We start from the raw sequence: 23564 nt of genomic DNA, 5'->3' as shown, positions 1-23564 counted from the left end.
AATGTTAATGGGGCCTGTTCGGCCCGCCTTTTCCTGTAGTCCACGATCAACTCCTTTGTCTTGCTCACATTGAGGGAGAGGTTGTTGTCCTGGCACCACACTGCCAGGTCTCTGACCTTCTCCCTATAGGCTGTCTCATCGTTGTCGGTGATCAGGCCTACCACTGTTGTGTCGTCAGCAAACTTAATGATAGTGTTGGAGTCGGGTATGGCCACGCACGTATGCAAACGGCTGAGAGGTTGAGCACAGATACGGTCTAGTGTGTGTGTGTGTTTGTGTGTGTGAGAGAAACACAAGGGTAACCTACAGGCTTGTGCATTATTAGGAGGGAACCCTTACTGCACACACACACAGCAGAGGTATGTCATAGTTTTGAAACAAACTCTACATGGGACACTGAGTTATGCACCTTTAAGTGAGCCATTGAGAGCATACGTCATCACCCATCACGCAATAGTCATGTCATCAGAGCGCACAAAAGATCAGTGTACTGTCTACATTGTTGTTTTCATGACATACTGTAGTTTTGATTAAATTGGTTTTAATTATGTCAACAACAACAACATCTTTAACGATTGGAGGTTCTGATAGCAAAGGATTCCGCAACGCGGTTAGCTTATTTGGTTGGAACCGCAAGTTTGAAAACACAATAGTTATTGGTTAGCCATCAGGCTAACAAAGCAAGATCACGCTAGCAGCGCTAGAGTCAAAACACCAGCGGTATTTGTGTCTACGTCTGGGCTCAAATGCGCTAGGTGCGAGATCATATCTATACAAGAGTAGGAAAATAAGGTGGAACTGATATATTTACAAATTCTTGTTTGTTCCAAATGTATCATCATCAAGCAGTTTAGAGAAGAGATTATCTGACTGCTAGCTCAGCTGTGGAAAAAACACATTATTTCAGTTCTGAATGCCTGCTACCGCCAAGGGGTGCCGACGAGACGGGTGGGAATGACGTGCTCCAATCCACTGGACAGATGGTAAGCTCAACTCTGCGGCCCGTGGGAGACTTGACACTGGAAAGACGAAGGAGGTCGGGTGAAAGGCAGTTTGGATTCCATCGCAACCACCATTGTCGTGGACAGCTCGACGGTGAGAGATTTTGGCCTTCCTGTGGCCTGTGGGCAGACCAAGGTTCACTGTCACCCAGGCATCAACTCCTTCATGCCCACAGTTCTACTACTCTAATATTGTCACCATTGTCACTCACGTTGGATTTAACAACATTTGCTTTCGGCAATCTCAGGAACTGAAAAAGGACTACAACATTCTCTTGAACACCCTTGTTAGCACATGGAAGAGAACAGTCATCTCTGGTCCCCTTCCATGTTATAGAAGGGGAGCGGAACATTACAACCTCCTCCCTACCTCTGAACGAGTTCCTGAAGAAACTTATGTGAAAATGTTTACTTGCTATGGGATCAACCAACACTCTTTAAAATATGAGCATGCATTTATAAGATTGTGCTGTTATAATTTCTATTAATATTATCTATTATTGTTACAAAAAACATTTCTGGCTGTTTTCCATGATATTTGGTTAGTTCTCTTAAAAATCTCCCTCATACACTACCGTTCAAAATTTTGGGGTCACTTAGAAATGTCCTTGTTTTTGAATGAAAAGCAATTGTTTGTCCATTAAAATAACATAAATTGATCAGAAATACAGTGTAGACATTGTTAATGTTGTAAAGGACTATTGTAGCTGGAAACAGCTGATTTTTTATGGAATATCTACATAGGCGTACAGAGGCCCATTATCAGCAACCATCAATTCTGTGTTCCAATGGCACGTTGTGTTAGCTAATCCAAGTTGATCATTTTAAAAGGCTAATTGATCAGTAGAAAACCCTTTTGCAATTATTTTAGCACAGCTGAAAACTGTTGTTCTGATTAAAGAAGGAATTCAACTGGCCTTTAGACAAGTTGAGTATCTGTAGCATCAGCATTTGAGGGTTTGATTACAGGCTCAAAATGGCTAGGAACTCATCAGTTTATTCTTGTTCTGAGAAGTTAAGGCTATTCCATGCGAGATATTGCCAAGAAACTGAAGATCTCGTACAACGCTGTGTACTACTCCCTTCACAGAACAGCGCAAACTCTCTAACTAGAATAGAAAGAGTGGGTGGCCCCGGTGCACAACTTAGCAAGAGGACAAGTACATTAGAGTGTCTAGTTTGAGAAACAGATGCCTCACAAATCCTCAACTGGCAGCTTCATTAAATAGTACCCGCAAAACGCCAGTCTCAACATCAACAGTGAAGAGGCAACTCCGGGATGCTGGCCATCTAGGTAGAGTTACTCTGTCCAGTGTCTGTGTTCTTTTGCCCATCTTAATCTTTTTTTTATTGGCCAGTCTGAAATATGGCTTTTTCTTTGCAACTCTTTAAAGTATTTAGCTTCAAACAGGAGTAAAACAAGGCAGTCTGTTGTCTCCATATCTATTTATTTTGGCCATTGAAATGCGATTAAAATTAGATCCAACAAGAACATCAAGGGGTTAGATATCCAGGGGATAAAATCAAAAGTGTCACTGTATGCTGATGACTAAAGTTTTTTATTTTCTTAAGTCTGCAATTTGGATCCCTGCACAGTCTCATTGAAGATCTTGATCTCTTTTCTAGCTTCTCTGGACTAAAATGTAATCATGACAAGTGCACCATACCACGCATTGGATCGTTAAAAAACACTACCTTGTAGTTTACCAATAAAATGGGCGGATGGGGATGTAGACATACTTGGTATTCACATCTCAAAAAATATAAATGAACTTACCGCAATCCATTTCAATAGAAAATTAGAAAAAATAGAGAAGATTCTGCAACCAGGGAGAGGTAAATACTTGTCTATTTATGGAAAAATCACATTGATAAACTCTTTGTTCCTATCACAGTTTACTTACTTGCTAATGGCACTGCCTACTCCACACAACTTGTTTTTTAAATCATATGAGCAAAACATATTTAATTTTACAAAATTAAACGTGCCTATTTATATAATGCATATGAGTTTGGGAGGCTAAAATGATTAAATATTAAAGCTTTAAACCTCTCACTAAAAGCTTCACTCATACATAAAATATACAGTAGATTAATAAGAATCCTTTGTTCAAAATGGCCTTTCTGCCTTTAAACAGATTACAACTTCTCATTTCCAACTTATTGAAAATCAAATTTTGTTTAAAGTCTGGCCCTTTCTTAAACAAGCCATACAAAGCTGGTTACAATTTCAGTTTTATCAACCAGAAAAGATAGAACAAATATTACAACAAATGTTATGGTTAAAATTCAAATATATTATAAATTATAAATATATTATAAAATATATATTTTTTAATGGTATTATGAATAGAAATTGAGGAGTTATGTCACATACACATGACAGCTGCACCACACAGGTTGCAAAATAAATGGGTAGAGATTTTAGATGTACCAATTCCATGGCATGGTGGCCAGGAAAAACTCCCTAGAAAGGCCAGGACCTAGGAAAAAACCTAAAGAGGAACCAGGCTATGCGGGGTGGCCAGTCCTCTTCTGGCTGTGCCAGGTGGAGATTATAACAGAACATGGCCAAGATGTTCAAATGTTCATAGATAACCAGCAGAGTCAAATAATAATAATCACAGTGGTTGCCGAGGGTGCAACAGGTCAGCACGTCAGGAGTAATTGTCAGTTGGCTTTTCAAAGCCGATCATTCAGAGTATCTCTACCGCTCCTGCTGTCTCTAGAAAGTTGAAAACCCCAGGTCAGGGTTCCATAGAACATTTGAAACTGGAACAGCAGCACAACCAGGTGGACTGGGGACAGTAAGGAGTCATCAGGACAGGTAGACCTGAGGCATGGTCCTAGGGCTCATGTCCTCCGAGAGAGAGAAAGAAAGAAAGAAAGAAAGAAAGAAAGAAAGAAAGAAAGAAGAGAAAAAGAGAAGAGAGAATTAGTGAGAGCATACTTCAATTCACATAGGACACCGGATAAAACAGGAGAAATACTCCAGATATAACAGACTGACCCTAGCCCCCAGACACATAAACTACTGCAGCATAAATACTGGAGGCTGAGACAGGAGGGGTCGGAGAACACTGTGGCCCCATCCGATGATACCCCCGGACAGGGCCAAACAGGCAGGATATAACCCCACCCACTTTGACTAGAAGGATATCTTCAACCACCAACTTACCATCGTGAGACAAGGCCGAGTATAGCCCACAAAGGTCTCCCCCACAGCACTCCCCCATGGGCGCCAACCCGGACAGGAAGATCACGTCAGTTACTCAATCCACTCAAGTGACGCACTCCCCCTAGGGGCGCTATGGAAGAGCACCAGTAAGCCAGTGACTCAGCTCCTGGAATAGGGTTAGAGGCAGAGAAACCCAGTGGAGAGAGGGGAACCTGCCAGGCAGAGACCGCAAGGGTGGTTTGTTGCTCCAGTGCCATTCCGTTCACCTTCACACTCCTGGGCCAGACTACACTCAATCATAGGACCTACTGAAGAGATGAGTCTTCAATAAAGACTTAAAGGTAAAGGTTGAGACCGAGTCTGTGTCTCTCACATGAATAGGCAGACCATTCCATAAAAATTGAGCTCTATAGGAGAAAGCCCTGCCTCCAGCTGTTTGCTCAGAAATTCTAGGGACAGTAAGGAGGCCTGCGTCTTGTGACCGTAGTGTACTTGTAGGTATGTACGGCAAAACCAAATCAGAAAGATAGGTAGGAGCAAGCCCATGTAATGCTTTGTAGGTTAGCAGTAAAACCTTGAAATCAGCCCTTGCCTTGACAGGAAACCAGTGTAGAGAGGCTAACACTGGAGTAATATGATCAAATTTTGGGGTTCTAGTCAAGATTCTAGCAGCCGTGTTTAGCACTAACTGAAGTTTATTTAGTGCTTTATCCGGGTAGCTGGAAAGTAGAGCATTGCAGTAGTCTAACCTAGAAGTGACAAAAGCATGTATTCATTTTTCTTCATCATTTTTGGACAGAAAGTTTCTGATTTTTGCAATGCTAAGTAGATGGAAAAAAGCTATCCTTGAAACAGTCTTGATATGTTCGTCAAAAGAGAGATCAGGGTCCAGAGTAACGCCGAGGTCCTTCACAGTTTTTTTGAGACGACTGTACAACCATCAAGATTAATTGTCAGATTCAACAGAAGATCTCTTTGTTTCTTGGGACCGAGTTTAAAAGTTGAACATTTGCAGCCATCCACTTCCTTATGTCTGAAACACAGGCTTCCAGGGAGGGCAATTTTGGGGCTTCACTATGTTTCATCGAAATGTACAGCTGTGTGTCATCCGCATAGCAGTGAAAGTTAACATTATGTTTCACCAAGAGGTAAAATATATAGTGAAAACAATAGTGGTCCTAAAACGGAGCCTTGAGGAACACCGACATTTACAGTTGATTTGTCAGAGGACAAACCATTCACAGAGACAAACCGATATCTTTCCGACAGATAAGATCTAATTTAGGCCAGAACTTGTCCGTGTAGACAAATTTGGGTTTCCAATCTCTCCAAAAGAATGTGGTGATTGATGGTATCAAAAGCAGCACTAAGGTCTAGGAGCACGAGGACAGATGCAGAGCCTTGGTTCTGATTCCATTAGAAGGTAATTTACCACCTTCACAAATGCAGTCTCAGTGCTATGATGGGGTCTAAAACTAGACTGAAGCGTTTCGTATACATTGTTTGTCTTCAGGAAGGCAGTGAGTTTCTGCGCAACAGCTTTTTCAAAAATTTTGGAGGAATGGGTATAGGCCGATCGTTTTTAAAATATTTTCTGGGTTAAAGTTTGGCTTTTTCAAGAGATTCTTTATTACTGCTACTTTTAGTGAGTTTGGTACACATCCGGTAGATAGAGAGCCGTTTATTATGTTCAACAGAGGAGGGCCAAGCACAGGAAGCAGCTCTTTCAGTGGTTTAGTTGGAATAGGGTCCAGTATACAGCTTGAAGTTTTGGAGGCCATGATTAATTTAATCAATGTGTCAAGAGATATAGTACTAAAAATCTTGAGTGTCTCCCTTGATCCTAGGTCCTGGCAGAGTTGTGCAGACTCAGGACAACTGAGCTTTGGAAGAATACTCAGATTTAAAGAGGAGTCTGTAATTTGCTTTCTAATGATCATGATCTTTTCCTCAAAGACGTTCATGAATTTATCACTGCTAAAGTGAAAGACATCCTCTCTTGGGGAATAGGATGATGGAGCAGCAGTGAGGGCTCTTCGATACTGCATTGTACTGTCTTTCCAAGCTAGTCGAAAGACTTCCAGTTTTGTGTGGCGCCATTTCCACTCCAATTCTCTGGAACCTTGCTTCAAAGTTCGGGTATTTTCTGTATACTAGGGAGCTAGTTTCTTATGACAAATGTTCTTTGTTTTTAGGGGTGCGACTGCATCTAGGGTATTGCGCAAGGTTAAATTGAGTTCCTCAGTTAGGTGGTTAACTGATGTTTGTGCTCTGACGATCTTGGGTAGGTGGAGGGAGTCTAGAAGGGCATCTATGAATCTGTGTGTTGTCTGAGAATTTATAGCACGGATTTTGATGATCCTTGGTTGGGGTCTGAGCAGATTATTTGTTGCGATTGCAAACATAATGAAATGTTGGTCCGATAGTCCAGGATTATGAGGAAAAACATTAAGATCCACAACATTTATCCCACAGGACAAAACTAGGTCCAGATTATGACTGTGGCAGTGAGTAGGTCCGGAGACATGTTGGACAAAACCCACTGAGTCAATGATGGCTCCGAAAGCTGTACATGAGGCTGTGAATGAATTGAGAGAGAAAGCACTTACGGCCATTAAAAACGAATTCAAATTGAAATACCTACTAAAATTTGGCAAATAGTAATTGAATGTGTCTATGAACCAATTGCACTTTATGGCAGCTGGGTGTGGGGTCCACTTGCAGAACAAAATTTCACCCAATGGGACAAACACCCCTTTGAAACCCTGCATACAGAGTTCTGGAGAGAGATGTGTGAGCAGCCAGTCACTGGATACGTTTATTTTTATTTATTTTTATTTCACCTTTATTTAACCAGGTAGGCCAGTTGAGAACACCTTTATTTAACCAGGTAGGCCAGTTGAGAACACCTTTATTTAACCAGGTAGGCCAGTTGAGAACACCTTTATTTAACCAGGTAGGCCAGTTGAGAACACGTTCTCATTTACAACTGCGACCTGGCCAAGATAAACCAAAGCAGTGCGACACAGACAACAACAGAGAGTTAAACATGGAATAAACAAACGTACAGTCAATAACATAATAGAAAAAAAAGTCTATATACAGTGTGTGCAAGTGGCGTAAGGAGGTAAGGCAATAAATAGGCCATAGTGGCGAAGTAATTACAATTTAACAAATTAACACTGGATACATTAAGAGATTAAGTGTACCCATCTATAATCTTCACAACGTGTCAACTGTGTTGTCAGAATCCTCTGAATAGCCAAAACACTGAATAGACTCAGCTACCATTCTAGCTGGAAAAGGACACTACAGTTACGGGTCTTCTCTTTCTTCTCGTCCTCTGAAGATGGATGGAAAGGTAACACTATCCAGACACTGTAATAGACCTGTCCACAGCTTCTCACCTTGACACAGGTGTGTGTGCGTGTGCACGTGTGTGTGGCCTGCATGTGTGTGTGTGTGTGTGTGTGTGTGTGTGTGTGTGTGTGTGTGTGGCATGTGTATGTCCACATGTGTGTGTGTGTTTGTGCGCACACATGTACAGTGGGGCAAAAAAGTATTTAGTCAGCCACCAATTGTGCAAGTTCTCCCACTTAAAAAGATGAGAGAGGACTGTAATTTTCAACATAGGTACACTTCAACTATGACAGACAAATTGAGGAAAAGAAATCCAGAAAATCACATTGTAGGATTTTTAATGAATTTATTTGCAAATTATGGTGGAAAATAAGTATTTGGTCAATAACAAAAGTTTATCTCAATACTTTGTTATATACCGTTTATTGGCAATGACAGAGGTCAAACATTTTCTGTAAGTCTTCACAAGGTTTTCACACACTGCTCCTGGTATTTTGGCCCATTCCTCCATGCAGATCTCCTCTAGAGCAGTGATGTAACTGGTCTGACGACTTAACCGTCCGAGGGGGGTTTCAACAGACTCTTGTTGCAACGTCCCCCTGAGGCCCATCTGCAAGCCTGCTGCTAGCCTCGGCCTGCTAGCTGTCTGAATCGGCGTGCCTCCAGCTCGCCTAGCTACTCACTGGACCCTATGATCACTCGGCTACACATGCCTCTCCCTAACGTCAATATGCCACCTGTGCTACTCCTCCTACTCCTACTGCCTACATGCCCAGCCCTCAGACACTCTGACTGTTTAGTGTAAGGAAAACATCCCATATAATAACCAGCTGGGCCCAGGTACCATGTTAGCAATGCACTGCGACCAGCCCCACGCCCTTCATGGATACATCACATGACAGGGCGGACTAAACCCTGCAGAGCAGTGGGCGTGATAGAGAGAATCCAGAATCCAGACAGTTTATGCGTGCTGTCTATATTAATGAAGGACAGGGCAGAAGCAATCCTTGACTCAAACTCTGCAACCTACAATGAAATAGATCTTTACTGCTCTCTAGTGGTGATATAATGACATGACTTTCTTCCTTCCTTTCTTTAGGAGCATACAGCAGGCCCCTCAAACTCAACTCTGGACCTCGAAGCCAGTTCCACCACAGGAGGTTGGTGGGACTTAAATTAGGGAGGACGGGCTTGTGGTCAAGTCAAGTCTCAAGTAATAAACTTTGAGTTTCGAGTCCTTAACAAGTCATAATGTGCTCTTCACCAAATGTAATACCATTTTATATTTTTAACTAGAGTAATAGTTAGTATATTACATTTACACAAATCATGAATGCTTTTAAAAATATCCATATTTTTATTACTTTATCAAGTCAGGTTGAATCAAAAGGCTCAAGTCAAAGTCACGAGTCAGTGGTGTTAAAGTCAAAGTCGAGTTGCAAGTCATCATATCTCTGATTCTGTTATACCTGATAATGTATTGTACCCACCTAGTGTCCCAGGTCTAAATCAATCCCTGATTATAAGGGAACAGTTAAAAAGCTCTGTTGAACTTCGAGGTCCAGAGTTGAGTTTGAGGTCCCGAGCTGCATCTAGTACAGAGCTTGCCTGGTGATGTTGGAGGGTGGCTTTAAGAGGGTGTGGCCAAATCCATCCATCTCCATCTCCTTTGGATCTCCTCCTCCACAGAACGTGACTGGTGCGCTCCCAACCACCACACCCACAACAATCACCACACCACTTCCAACCACCACACCCACACCAACCACTACCAACCACCACCAACCACCACACCCACACCAACCACCACACCACTACCAACCACCACACCCACACCACCCACCAACCACTACCAACCACCACACCCACACCAACCACCACCCACCAACCACTACCAACCACCACTCCCACACCAACCACCACCACCCACTACCAACCACCACACCCACACCAACCACCACCCACCACCACACCCACACCACCCACCACACCACTACCAACCACCACACCCACACCAACCGCCACACCACCACCAACCACCACACCACCACCACACCCACACCAACCACTACCAACCACCACACCCACTACCAACCACCACACCCACACCACACCACTACCAACCACCACACCCACTACCAACCACCACACCCACACCACTACCAACCACCACACCCACACCAATTTATTTGTCTTTTAATTTTAATATTAAAACACATTACAAAGTCATTATGGAAATAACTTTTCACGCCTTGAGTAAACAGAGGTTAACTATAGAACAGGTCATTACATATATATTAGTTAACTTCAAATACCCTGCAAGTATGTTCACATTCATTGACCAAAATAATTGAATGGATGTATTCATTTCTGTCTCAACACTGCACTTCTGTGTCTGACAGCAATCAGGATCATGGAACCTTGCATGTTATTATGAGTAAAGAAAACAAAGTAAGAACTTTAGTTTTGTTCTAGGCTGGGCAGCGGTTTGGGTAAAACATTCTGACGGTTGTTATGAATGATACTGCACGCTTTACATTTTAGTCTTTTAGCAGACGCTCTTATGCAAAGCAACTTACAGGAGCAATTATGGTTAAGTGCCTTGCTCAAGGGCACATCGGCATATTTTTCACCTAGTTGGCTCAGGGATTTGAACCGGCGTCCATTCTGTTACTGTCCGAACGCCTTCAACAGCTAGGCTACCTGCCGCCTCAAACACTGATTTCTCACATAAATGCAAATATTAATTCAGGTTACAGACCATGTAACTACGCCTAGGACCCCTAGACAAAATGAGTGCAACAATATCCGTAGGCTAGTGAATTGTTATGAATGGTTTCATAAAGGTGTTATGAATGCCGTATGTATAACCCCTTCCTAAAGTGTTAACAGCATTTTGTTCAGCTTGACATTGGAGTCCCTGTTATTCTACTTTGACTTACATAAATAACCATCTTAGTCATACTTTAACTTTAGGTCCATTTATATCTATTAAACTTGTGAGGCAAAATAACCACACACTAAAAATCATAAACAGAGAAAGAAAATGCAATGGAGAGAAATGTGTTGTTCTCTATGGAACTTGCATATACAGTACCAGTGGACACACCTACTCATTCAAGGGTTTTTCTTAATTGTTTAAAACTATTTTCTACATTGGAGACTAATAGTGAAGACATCAAAACTATGAAATAACACATATGGAATCATGTAATAACCAAAAAAGTGTTTAACAATTCTTCAAAGTAGCCATCCTTTGCCTTGATGACAGCTTTGCACACTCTTGGCATTCTCTCAACCAACTTCATGAGGTAATGAGGTAATGATGCATTTCAATTAACAGATGTACCTTGTTAAAAGTTAATTGTAGAATTTCTTTCCTTCTTAATGTGTCTGAGCCAATCAGTCGTATTGTTACAAAGTAGGGGTGGTATACAGAAGATAGCCTTTTTTGGTAAAATAACAAGTCCATATTATGGCAAGACCCAGAGTTACCTCTGCAGCAGAGGATAGGTTCAAATAACAGACACATCTCAACATCAACTGTTCAGAGGAGACTGTGTGAATCAGCCCTTCATGGTTGAATTGCTGCAAAGAAACCACTACTAAATAATAAGAAGAGACTTGCTTGGGCCAAGAAACACAAACAATTGACATTACACCAGTGGAAATCTGTCCTTTGGTTTGATGAGTCCAGATTTTAGATTTTTAGTTCCAATCGACGTGTCTTTGTGAGAAGCACAGTAGGTCAACAGATGATCTCTGCATGTGTGGTTCCCACTATGAAGCATGGAGGTGTGATGGTGCTTTGCTGGTGACACTGTCAGTGATTTATTTAGAATTCAAGCGCACTTAACCAGCATGGCTACCACAGCATTCTGCAGCGGTACGCCATCCCATCTGGTTTAAGCTTAGTGGGACTATCATTTTCTTTTTAACAGGACAATGACCCAACACACCTCCAGGCTGTGTAAGGACTATTTGATCAAGAAGGAGAGTGATGGAGGGCTGCATCAGATGACCTGGCCTCCACAATCACCCGACCTCAACCCAATTGAGATGGTTTGGGATGAGTTGGACCGCAGAGTGAAGGAAAAGCAGTCAACAAGTGCTCAGCATGTGCTCAGCATATGTGGAAACTCCTTGGAAAAGCATTCCAGGTGAAGCTGGTTGAGAGTATGTCAAGAGTGTGTAAAGCTGTCATCAAGGCAAAGGGTGGCTACTTGGAAGAATCTCAAATATATTTTGATTTGTTTAATACTTTTTTGGTTACTACATGATTCCATGTGTTATTTCATAGTTTTGATGTCTTCACTATTATTCTACTATGTAGAAAATAGTAAAAATAAAGAAAAACCTTTGAATGAGTAGGTGTGTCCAAACTTTTGACTGATACTGTACATCTACTGCATTTATCGCCATACAGACAATCATGTGAAAAATTATGCAAATCTTGAAAAGAAAAGGCTTCCAGTGAAGAATACAATGTGTCGATTCACAGAACTGACAACAGTGAGCTCAACATATTATCTTTGTTTTGTTTTACAAAAACTGCAGAAAATACTTAATCCCAAAAGCTGCACAGAGGAGGAGTGGTATGCTTTCTATTTAATGAAAGAAATATAGAGCAGACTTTGTTTTAGAACTGTTGCTGTCATCCCACAGTAGACCTCTAGCGCCCCCCCCACCCCCCACACACACACCCCAAAAGGGTAACACACGTGTTACAAAACAAACAACATAAGATACCGTGCCTGGCTGTGTTGTCATTTTGATAAAAATGACCGAAACAACAATGAAAATAATGGACACCCTGGCCTAGCTGCTAAGGACCACAGCTTCTCTAAGAAGGCAAGGTCTTTGGCATCTCTCTGTGTTAATAGCATACTCCAAACACTTACTCACACCACAAGTCTGCCTGCATGCTCTTTTATGTTCTGTCAATGAGTCCACCCTCTGTTTGTGCTGTTTTTCCAGATCTTATGATCATTGTCACAGAGAGTTGGCAAGACCGCACAAACATATCTGGAACCAGGCTAGTCCATCCCTACTGTCTCACATGGCAACATGGAGAGGAGAGGGTATTGTCTCTGTCTGCAGAGCAGAGCTGGGTCATTTGGCCTGGTCCTCTTCCCGAGTCTCCTCCTCGATCACCATTATCCTTAGGCATGAGATCTGCCCGTTAGCATCCAGCTCTACCCCTTCTACCTGGCTCTGCTGCCCAGCTTCGAGAACCTCCCCCTGAACCACCATTCCCTCCCCTCCCTTCCCCTCCTCCGAGACAATGGTCACATCCATCCCACCATGGACGACCATGGCGGAACCCTCCTCCCCAACCTCAGCCTTTCCTTCTTGGGCCAGCTGTAGCTCCATCACCGCCCCCATGGTCTGGTCAACCAGAGCAGGGTCAATCTCGGTCACTGTCGTTTGTGCATGGCTCTTGTCCTCTAGTCCCTCCACCAATCCCTCCTGTATCATCCCTTCCTGGTGGAGTACCATTGGCCCACTCTCCACAACTTGGCCCATGGGCTGCTCAACCATCATCTCCCCACTGACAGTCACCCCTCCCTGGGTGAGTTGGACCAGCTCCAAGGGACTCATCATGGTTCCTCCCAGCTGACTTGGGTCCTGGAGGGTGGTGCCCACCAGCGTCAGACCTTGGGATGGTTGGAGGGTCAAGGTCTCTGTCTTGCCGTCGGCCCCAACCATGGTGGTGATGTATTGGGTGAAGGTCTGGGTGCCAGCGGGTAAAGTGTGGAGGGTCACCGTGTTGTTCTGTTGACCCAGCGTGGCCATGGGGAGGCCTGACAGGCCAGACAAGCCAGACAGGGAGAAGGGCTGGCCCATGGAAGAGAATGAAATGGGGGAAAGTACAGTGAACTGCTGGGGCTGCAGGGTGGCTGTCTGTGGCTGGGAGAGGGAAGAGGTGAGGAGGGTGGTGGAGGCTGGCCGTTGCAAGCGAGGTCGTTTGGCCTTGGTGGGTTTGCCTCCTGGGGTGTGACTGATGTTGTTGTCGGGCTGGGGGTGGCAGAGCTGAGCTCTGAAGTGCTGCTGTCGTCTCTGTTCCTCCAGCTGCAGCTCCAGGTCTGTGGAGATCAGTCAGAGGTCAGAAATGACTCAGATGGAGCTCTACAGTAATCAACCGTACCAATTAGCAAGTTTGAGGCCAGATCCAATACAGGTCCATCTTTACTATTGAATGTAGACTTGGCTTTTTTGTTTCCTGACCATTGACATGAAATAATATGACTAAAATGGAAATGATCCAAAACATCATAGGAATATTTATATACATATCTCAATCTCCCTTCCTCTGCCTGAAGTTACTGAATTGAACATTACTCACTGGTCAGTGTGCTAATGACCTGCTCCTCTCCAGGGTCAGTCTGTTCTCTCCTTACATTCAGGATGTGTTTGACTGAGTCCAGCAGGCCAAACACCTGGGCCAGGTTACTCAACACTGCCACCTCTACCAGACAGGAATCTGAGATCCATCAGTGGGCAACCAATCACATGGTCAGTAACAACACATCCATCAACCAATCACAGGGTCGCTTACAACACATCCATCCACCACCCCCCTCACTCCCTTATATCGTCTGTAACAACACATCATCAGTCAATCAATTAATCAAAGCAAAGAAGTGTAAACTTTATTCACTTACTAAAGTAAGACAATTCAACAAGACATAAAATGTGTCCCCTATTTTGGGGGATGCCCCACAAAAGACCCATAATGTAGACTTTACTTTATTTAATCCCCAGACTTGATCAACAGAAACCAACATTGCACCTGTGTGACACCATGCATATACCCTTAGAAAGTACCCTATTCCCTGTGTCTTAGGTGCCAGAACCCACCCGCGTCCTGCAGAGCAGCCTGCTCGCTGCGTAGCTGCACTCCTCTCAGCATCTCCAACAGCTCTGTCCTGATGTTGTCTACCACCTCCCCCATCAGGCCCACGTCAGCTATGCCTTTCCAGAAGTTCAATGTCTCTTCTGGGGGAACAAAGGACACAGCAGAGTTCAAAGTAGTTTATATGCCATTTGAGTAACAAGGTAGAGAGCGATGAGAAAGACCTTAAGTCAGTTACATGTCACATACTTTCAAATACTTGCGATGTGGTTGGTTTAGCTTGACCGGCATATAGGGTGGGCAGAGTTTGCACTTTGGGGATTATTCCATTGGTTCCATTTTACCGGTCGAGCTAATCCAATGGCACCCAATAGCAAGTATCTGACATAATGTATTTGACCCAGGTACGAACCTTAGATTGATACAAGACTAATGACCAGAAAACTACATTAAACAAAAATAGAAATGCAACATGTAAAGTATTGGTCCCATGTTTCATGAGCTGAAATAAAAGATCCCAGAAATGTACCATATGCAAAGATTTCTCTCAGGTTTTCAGCACAAATTTGTTTACATACCTGTTACTGAGCATTTCTCCTTTGCCAAGATAATCCATCCAGCTAACAGGTGTGGCATATCAAGAAGCTGATTAAACAGCATAATCATTACACAGGTGCCCCTTGTGCTGGGGACAATAAATGCAGACAGCAGGAATGTCCACCAGAGCTGTTGCCAAATAATTGTATGTTTATTTCTCTACCATAAGCCACCTCCAACATCGTTTTAGAGAATTTGGCAGTACGGCCAACCGGCTTCAAAGCGCAGACCCCTGGTGTGTGCGAGGAGTTTGCTATTGTCAACGTCGTGAACAGAGTGCCCCATGGTGGCGGTTGAGTTATGGTATGGGCAGGCATAAGTTACGAACAAACACAATTGTATTTTATCAATGGCAATTTGAATACATAAAAATATTGTGAGTTTTTTTAAAGGTATATGTGACCAACAGATGCATATCTGTGTTCTCAGTCATGTGAAATCCATATATTTTTTATAGATATTTTTTATTTATTTAACCTTTACTTAACTAGGCAAGTCAGTTAAAAATCTCTGAAGCTGGAGACTCATATCTCCCTCACTAGCTTTAAGCTTCAGCTGTCAGAGCAGCTCACAGATCACTGCACCTGTACATAGCCCATCCATCTACCTACAGTATTTATTTATTTATTTATTTATTTATCTTGCTCCTTTGCACCCCAGTATCTCTACTTGCACATTCATTTTCTGCACATCTACCATTCCAGTGTTTAATTGCTATATTGTAATTACTTCACCACTATGGCCTATTTATTGCCTTAACTCCCTTATCTTACCTCATTTGCACTCACTGTATATAGACTTTCTGTTTTCTTTTGTTCTACTGTATTATTGACTATGTTTTGTTTATTCCATGTGTAACTCTGTGTTGTTGTACGTGTCGAATTGCTATGCTTTATCTTGGCCAGGTCGCAGTTGCAAATGAGAACTTGTTCTCAACTAGCCTACCTGGTTAAATAAAGGTTAAATAAATTTAAAAAATTAAAAGAACAAATTCTTATTTTACAATGACGGTCTACTCCGGCCAAACTCTCCCCTAACCCGGACGACACTGGGTGGGATTGTGCGCCGGCCTATGGGACTCCCGATCACGGCTGGTTGTGATACAGCCCGGGATCAAACTGGTCTGTAGTGACGCCTGTAGCACTGAGATGCAGTGCCTTAGACCGCTGCACCACTCGGGCGCCAGATTAGGGCCGAATTAATTAATTTAAACTGACTGATTTTCTCATATGAACTGTAACTCAGTAAAATCAATGAAATTGTTGCATGTCGCATTTATATTTTTGTTCAATATATTTGAATCAGAGTTGTGAGTGCAACCACCGTAAATAGTCACTAGTGGGAGCTGTTTGGGTGAAGAACACACCTGATATCTCACTGGTTTCCTTCTTCTCTGTCTCCATGGCTACAGCCCCTGAACTCCACTCCATTGTTCCAGTCAGAACATCTGACCTCTCCTCTGTTGTCATGGCAACCTGGCCACCATTACCTATCACCACCTGGGCTACATGTCCAACAGGGGAGAGACATGGTCAGCTACACTACTTACAATATTTAATACACAAAATAAAACAGATGGTTCTGGTCCTGGATGCTTATTGACTGATACTGTATTCCAAACTTGTGTATATATCCCAATGAAAATGTCAAGTTAATGGACATGTGTACCATATCACCAACTAAAAAATAAGTTAAAATGGGAGAAAATAGGATTAAAAGGACCCTTACAGAAAATAACTGCCTGACAAACTTTTAAATTGTTTTGCCACAGACAACCTGAGATCTTTACAGCCCTCAGTGAGGGGTGTGTCTGGTCTCACCTTGTGAGGAGATGGGCATGGTGAGTCCGCTGCCGTCAGGGGGGAAGCGTGTGTTGTTGATCAGCAGGTCAAACTTGGTGCTACGACACGTGTTGGTGCACAGAGTGCTGTGTTCATAAAAGTCTAGCTGACCCGAGTCCATCATCTTCCTGAAGGAGAGATTATTAGATAAAGGACAAGAGTGAAGAAAGACAGAGGGAAGAGAAGGGACACATCGTCTACATCAATCACCTCGGGTTGATTTTCCCCTCAGACCTGGGATCCTAACTGGCAACCCTCCAGTTTCTGGTCCACCTCTAACTTCTAAACTACCTGTAGATCTAATGATCTCAGATCTCTGCACAAGTGCTTAGGGGCTAGAGGGCAGGGGTTAATTTGGGACTGGTCAACTCTACTCTTCACCTGAGCATGACCCCTCCCATCCGGATAGCTCTTTTCCAGTCCTTCAGTGTAGCCTTCCCAGACATGTGGACAAACTGCTTGGGACTGATCAGTTGGTCTTCATACTGTATGGGGCAGATGTTATTGTGAGAGTTTAGAAAGGAACCATACCTGTTCACTGGGATTACAATCATATACCTACACCACCTTATTAGAAAGGAGACAGCAAAGAAACAACTGGCCAATGAGAAACATTCAACCGATGTCTAAGGCATTGTTAAAGCAAACAACTGGTCCTGTATGTCTCAGTTGGTAGAGCATGGTGTTAGCAATGCCATGGTTGTGGGTTTGATTCCTGGGGCCACCCAGAAGTAAAATGTATGCACACAAGACTAAGTGGCTTTGGATGAAAATGTCTGCTAAATGGCATATATTAAATGGTATGTGACAATCTCTTCTGCTGACATTGTACAAACAGGATTATAAGTATATCAATAGCTGGCAGGCTGAGCTGTTCCTTCTCTGCATACCAACATTTGAAAAACTTTATGATTTCTGTAGAAAATACAATGACCATGACTAACCTTGACACATTTGACGTTTATTCCAGGACAGACAAACCTCTTGACCAGCAGCACAGCTTTACACTCTCCACATGTGATGGGATAACCCAGCTCTACCTCCTCCCCATCAACTGTGGCTTCTTCTGAAGGAACATTTTTTATGATATACTTTGTTTGTTTATTTATGAGTGTGTTTATTTATATATGTGTATATGTCAATTACCTGGGTGTGCCTCCACAGCTGTGTCTGTCTCTCCTGACTCATCCATACTGCAAGGGAAAGTGAAACAACAAATGAAAATGTTGGCAAAAAACAAAGCAGGGTCTGACTATGTTAGCTCACTAACCTAAAGCCTGGGCAATTAGATTGGGAAGCCATCATGTGAGCATGGTTCACCGATCCAACTGTTACACTAGTCTTGTCCCCTTTTCCCTTATCAGGTCCAAGTAAACATCAGTGTGTACCTACCCTGCTGTGATTGGTTGTAGCTGGAGGATGACCTGTGTGTTGCTGTCCTCATCATCACCATTCTCTTCATCAGTAGCCTTCACCACCACTAGGTCCCCCATAGAGACCGTTGTCACCTCGGTTTGTGCCATCCTCCCAGAGTAGCCTACTGAATTCCCAGGTGAGTATAGGGAAGAAGAGCACAATGGTTACAAATACAGTAGATTAGAATAGAGATAGAGATAGATAGAGATATATATATATATATATAGAGAGAGAGAGAGAGAGAGAGAGAGAGAGACTACAGGAGGACAGACTCCACAAGGCAGAATCTGGATAAGATGCTCTTAGGGCTGACCGTGCCCATAAACAGATTAAATTGCCTCAAAGTTCCAGCCAATGACTATGGCTTTTCAGCATTTTAACCTCCAAAGTGTTACTCAGTTATTCTGTCATATTTAGAAAAGGGGGCACATCATGGTTACTAACTTGCCGTGCATAACTTTTAACTAGTAGCTAGCTATTGTTACACCGGATCTCCTAACTGAAACTGTGTGTGTACTGCACTGCCCATACCCACAGAAACGTTGCGTTAGCTAGCTACTAGTTAAGCTTTATGCACGGCAAGTTTTCACTATTTTTCTACTCACAACGTTTCTATGGGTATGGGCAGTGTGGTGCATTAGTTAGTCATAAGATCAGGTCTAACATTGATAGCTAGCTGCTAATGCACCATTTGCCCGAATAGCCTACACCAGTGAGGTATATATGAACGGCTAACGCCCTTGCAATGGCAATGTACTATCTTGCTAGCAAGATGGCTAGGCTAACTAAAGTAATAGACTTTGGGCAGAGGTTTGGAGCTTAAGCAACCGAAGGCTGAGCTGTTACTAGCCACCTTTGATATTTACATCGTGACGGCGGTTACGTGACGCTTTTTTTATGAACAAGCGTGCGCCCGTTCGTTCAACTATTTCCTTTTCTCCGCTCCCTCAAAATTACGTCCCTGTGCGGCAGCACGTACACGAAAACAACAACGCGGCGACGGCGTTGCCCCGCCATTCGGAGCGAGCCCGGGGTGTTGCCCCTTTACAAATACCAAACTCTACGTGGAGATAGACATTGCCTAGCATATAAATCAGTTCGCCCTTATAATCCGAATAAACCTAAAATTACAAAACCATTTTTCTGATTTTCCTTACCGTTTTTACGAAGTCGAATACATCCCTACAAGCTGCTGGGCATGCGCACTTCGTGCAGTTACACTTCCTGAGATATAGCGCGGCTCGCCAGTCATGCATGCTGCTTCCCCCAAAATAGGTCAAACATAAAACACAAGCCTGTTGACAATCAGTCACTGTAAAAAAAAAAAATTGACAGCAATCATCACTTATTTCACAGACGTTCGGGTTACGACCTGCTTTAGCAATTGAATATTTAATTTTGTGGAGTGGCACAGACCTGTCTGTGTTTGTACAGGCGTCGCTCAACAATTAATCACTACTTTATTTGTACAATAAATTGGGGCGCAAAGATTCACGTTCATTCGCAACCCCAGAAGTTAAAAATTATGCTTCCGAAATCTCTTGATATAGATTCCGCAGGAAAAGTGGTGAATCCCTACCTTCCCTGTGCTAAACATAGCAGAAGCCCTTTTTACGTTAAAACACACAGTTCTACAATCTGTTCTCTGAACACAGGGACTTCAGTCAGGGTAGAGAATATAATTACCTTTATTTTACGAAACATGTTCTGTTTGTGATTTTCAGTTGGGTTAAATATGTAAATAATATTTTAGATGACAAAACAAGAGATAGCATTGAATCAAACAGAATTAATTTCATTTATCTGTAATTTTTCCTGACGCAAAGCATCATGGGATAGATAGGCTGACCTTACCATTTTATTCCAAATCGACACTACCACCTGCCCTCTGCGTCCCATTCCGCCTGAAGTGTGTACTTGTTCACGACTCCCCCGCAAATGTACAAATATTGGATCGGTGTACTGGCGTTTCCATCCATATACCATTAATTTATTTTCAAATCCATGAAGGGAACAAATGCACACTTCAGAAAAAAATGTGAGATTGTTGGGACACACTCTAGGGGTCAATCATTCCGGAATGGGAAACTTTGATTGGGGTCCACAAAAAAACGGATCTCATCAATTGATTTAATTGTGCTATTATTGGTCCGCGGATTTCCCATCCCTGATCTAGACCAATCTAGACTCGGTACCAGGCCAAAATCCATGCTCAGAAGGCTTACAAAATACCTTTACTGTCACTTTCATAAAATAATTAACTTTAAAAAGATATGATCATATAAATGAATCAAGTCTTTCTTTAATTTAACATAACATTTATTTTATCTTTCACCACCTATCAAATAATCACACATTTTGGCAGCTTACAAAACCATATGATACAGCTCAGCTAAACTAAACGTACATTAGAAATTGCACAGAGTGATTTGCACTGTCATTTTAATGAATTTGCACCTTTAGCTTGTGTGTATCTGCATTTCCTCACTCCAGATGTTTCATTGAGAACCCCGGTTGTTTCTACCATAAGTCTATATATGGTTTCTAAAGGTGAGCTTGGACAGCAGTGGAGGGTGCAAGTGAAAGCAATATCAGTGAACAGCTTCATTTCCACAAGTGATATTAATCTGTTATTGTTGATATTGATTAGTTATACCAATTAACACTTGTGATTTTCAACAGAGGCATATGAAAATTAAAACACACCATCACTGTTATTACCATACACAGTTTTATGTTTATTAGTTGAAGTTTAGTATTTTATTTGCGCTGTGATTCAGCTAAGTGGGTCAGGTATGCAGTTCTGTTGTTACCAAAAGAGGACGCCACAAGCCTGGCATGGAGCTGGTCAATCATAATATGGCACCATGGACATAATGTTGTTTATTCACTGAATACCCCTTTAACAGTAGAGTACCTTGCCCAGAACATTTAGAATAGAAAATAAATAACATTTATTCCATCAAGCTGTGAACTGTGATCAGACTTAGTCAGAGGCAAAACAGAGGCATCAACTGCACTGCTGTGTTGCTATGTCTAGTTCTAAGCTTGCCAAAAAACAGAATTTGCAAGAAAAATGCATTAGTGATTTGTCATATGTTGTTGTACTATCATGGACCTAAATCAATTGTTTTGTCGATTGATATTCGAGTTACAGTATTATGATATAACTATCATCACAATGAAAATTGCCACTTATTACTTATAATCAACACATTCTAAAATCTAAACTTTTCTAGTTCGACTGGCAATGTGTCAAGATCCAAGAACCAAGCTCAATCTCTTCTTTCAAGTCCTTGAGCCTGATTAGGCTGTTGAATATAGCTGGTGCTCCATCTCAGTGACATGGGCCTTTCTCCAGATACACCTTTTTCATAGACCGTCATCGGCATCATCACCACAGCTTGCTATTTCCTGTTTTCTTCATATCTCATGTAACAATACAATAAGAATCCTTATCAAATTCGGTGATCAGGAATATGTTGCATTCACTGACAAGCAGCTGTATTACAGCACATATTATCATTATTATAAGCATTAAAAATACAGCTGTACAAAAAAAACTGTTATCAATTACACACAAAGCTGAAAAATGAAAGAGGTACGTACTATAAGGAACATGATTTGACTTTAACTTCCTTTGTGGATTAGAATGGAAACATTTTCTGCTTTTCAAAAGGAGTTGAATTGCAATGACCAAACAGACAGCAGCCTACATGATCATACCTCTGAAACCATGTCTGAAAAATATAATTATCCATTTCTATACATTCCCAGGCAAGACTGTTTTTGTTCATTTAAAGGGTATGTCTCTTCTCCCTAGGCCTCGGTATTGCCTTCTCTTTGTGGATGTGTCCTTCCTTACCGTAACAAGAACATGGATCAATACAGAGTGTCATAGATATTAGTTAGCCAACTGATTTAACTTTGAAAGAAATGAGACATGGGTTATGACCTGTGATAACAGAGGTTTAATCAAAGTCTGTGAATGTTCACTGGAGCTGAAAAACTGACCACGGCATAACTATAAACCTGGTTAAGCCCATGAGTGTGGGAACAACTACACTATGTTTGCATCAGACTTTGTAAAGCAAGAGGCAAAACATAAGGACTGTATGTAGACAAACACATACTGTTGTCAAGAAATTGTTTGCTGAGGCTTTGTAAGCTGTTTGCCAGAATGTATGTAAAGGCTTACAAAAGTTAGTTAGTTAGACATTCCTTTCAACAAGTCAAGTCGCATGGCCATGATACAGCCCGGATGCTCCTGGACCTTGCCCAATGACCACTGAAACACAAAACCAACATAGAACACAATATCCTATAAAGTCACTGTTGCTGAATGCACAATGTCTCTCCTGTCATCTACAGTGTGTGAAGTGTCTGGTGAGGTGTGGTGCTGGTGAGATGTGGACAAGGTGAGCTAAGGGGAAGGAAGGAGGGAGGTAGGAGGAACCAGGCAAAGTGAGCTGTTATCTAGGCCCTGAGCCATGGCTGTACACTCCTATGGTAACACCAGAATCTACAGCCAAGTCTCAGCGCAACTGTTATCTGCACGGGGGTTTGCTGTATAGAGGTAGTAGCCAAAGGAAACTAGAGTTATCTTCCTGTGCCTCTCTGCAAGCAGAAAGGGACTATAGACAGAGCAGTGCAAAATTCTGTCTGTCTTGATATCGGAACCATTCTGATGGAGCATGGAAGCCATTAGGGCCAAAATGTCATGTTCTCAACCAGATAATGTAATAATGCCAATAAATTGTTATTATGGCTACAAAAGCCCCATGTGAGCAGTCTTAAAGTCAGCCAATACCTCTCTCCAATTAAAGGAAAATTGTTTGGTGTGGTTTTCCCCCTTGAAGACCCACCTTGGAAGGTTTGTTTTGTTTTTAATATGCCATATAGTATTCAAATACAAAGAGTGACTACCAAATTGTTTGTGGCTTCAGCAATGTACTACAAATGATAGATATGTTTTTAAAAATGTTGAAAACATTACTCGTCTGCTCTGAAGTAGGAAGTCCACAACATGATGCAACATGAAAATGATTTGGCTTATGTGCACTTACATAGATTAGTAGTCTACAGGACCATATTGATTAGCAGAGGATGGGGGGTCGTGGTGACACATATAGAGTACAGTTTATTCTCCCTGCCTATTATCAGTGACATTTTAACACCAGAGCTAACCATATGATGTACAGTCTCAGGGGACTGCAGGCAGAGCAACGACATATCCACACACACACACACACACACACGCAGAGCCAACCACCAACAACGTAATGGGAGTGATGCCAGACCACAATAATGCATTG

At 42.3% G+C, this 23564-nt stretch overlaps 1 protein-coding gene and 1 non-coding gene across 5 annotated transcripts; both read right to left on the bottom strand.

Annotated features, from left to right (window-relative positions):
- Window positions 1–9897: 9897 nt before the first annotated feature.
- Window positions 9898–19569, bottom strand: LOC109907392 (glucocorticoid modulatory element-binding protein 1-like). Of its 4 annotated transcripts, none has more exons than XM_031793442.1 (10): window positions 19407–19569; window positions 18226–18373; window positions 17980–18026; window positions 17778–17899; window positions 17215–17318; window positions 16813–16961; window positions 16359–16496; window positions 14401–14538; window positions 13886–14023; window positions 11789–13625 (listed from the first exon to the last, which is right to left on the bottom strand). In XM_031793442.1, exons 2-10 carry the CDS (start codon window positions 18354–18356, stop codon window positions 12652–12654), a joined length of 1941 nt encoding a protein of 646 aa, XP_031649302.1. In that variant the 5' UTR covers window positions 18357–18373; window positions 19407–19569; the 3' UTR covers window positions 11789–12651. The 4 variants fall into 4 exon arrangements, with proteins under 4 accessions (XP_031649306.1, XP_031649302.1, XP_031649305.1 ...); XM_031793445.1 differs by lacking the exon at window positions 19407–19569 and adding an exon at window positions 19103–19283; XM_031793444.1 differs by lacking the exon at window positions 19407–19569 and adding an exon at window positions 18855–19069.
- Window positions 19570–19726: 157 nt separating this feature from the next.
- On the bottom strand, window positions 19727–19862 carry LOC116354546 (U11 spliceosomal RNA). The gene has a single exon (XR_004203882.1). It is a non-coding gene; the product is annotated as a U11 spliceosomal RNA (small nuclear RNA).
- Between the last annotated feature and the right edge of the window lie 3702 nt (window positions 19863–23564).

The sequence above is a fragment of the Oncorhynchus kisutch genome, linkage group LG17 (assembly GCF_002021735.2).
Source record: "Oncorhynchus kisutch isolate 150728-3 linkage group LG17, Okis_V2, whole genome shotgun sequence".
NCBI lineage: Eukaryota > Metazoa > Chordata > Actinopteri > Salmoniformes > Salmonidae > Oncorhynchus > Oncorhynchus kisutch.
The sequence above is the reverse complement of the archived record's forward strand: the minus strand, read 5'-3'. Positions and strand labels throughout refer to the sequence as shown.

Coding starts and splice junctions, on each gene's coding strand:
- LOC109907392 (XM_031793442.1), bottom strand. CDS start 18,356: ATGGCACAAACCGAGGTGACAACGGTCTCTATGGGGGACCTAGTGGTG. Junction 18,027..18,225: donor CTACAACCAATCACAGCAGG/GTAGGTACACAC, acceptor TTTCCCTTGCAG/TATGGATGAGTCAGGAGAGA. Junction 16,962..17,214: donor ATGGGAGGGGTCATGCTCAG/GTGAAGAGTAGA, acceptor TCTCTCCTTCAG/GAAGATGATGGACTCGGGTC.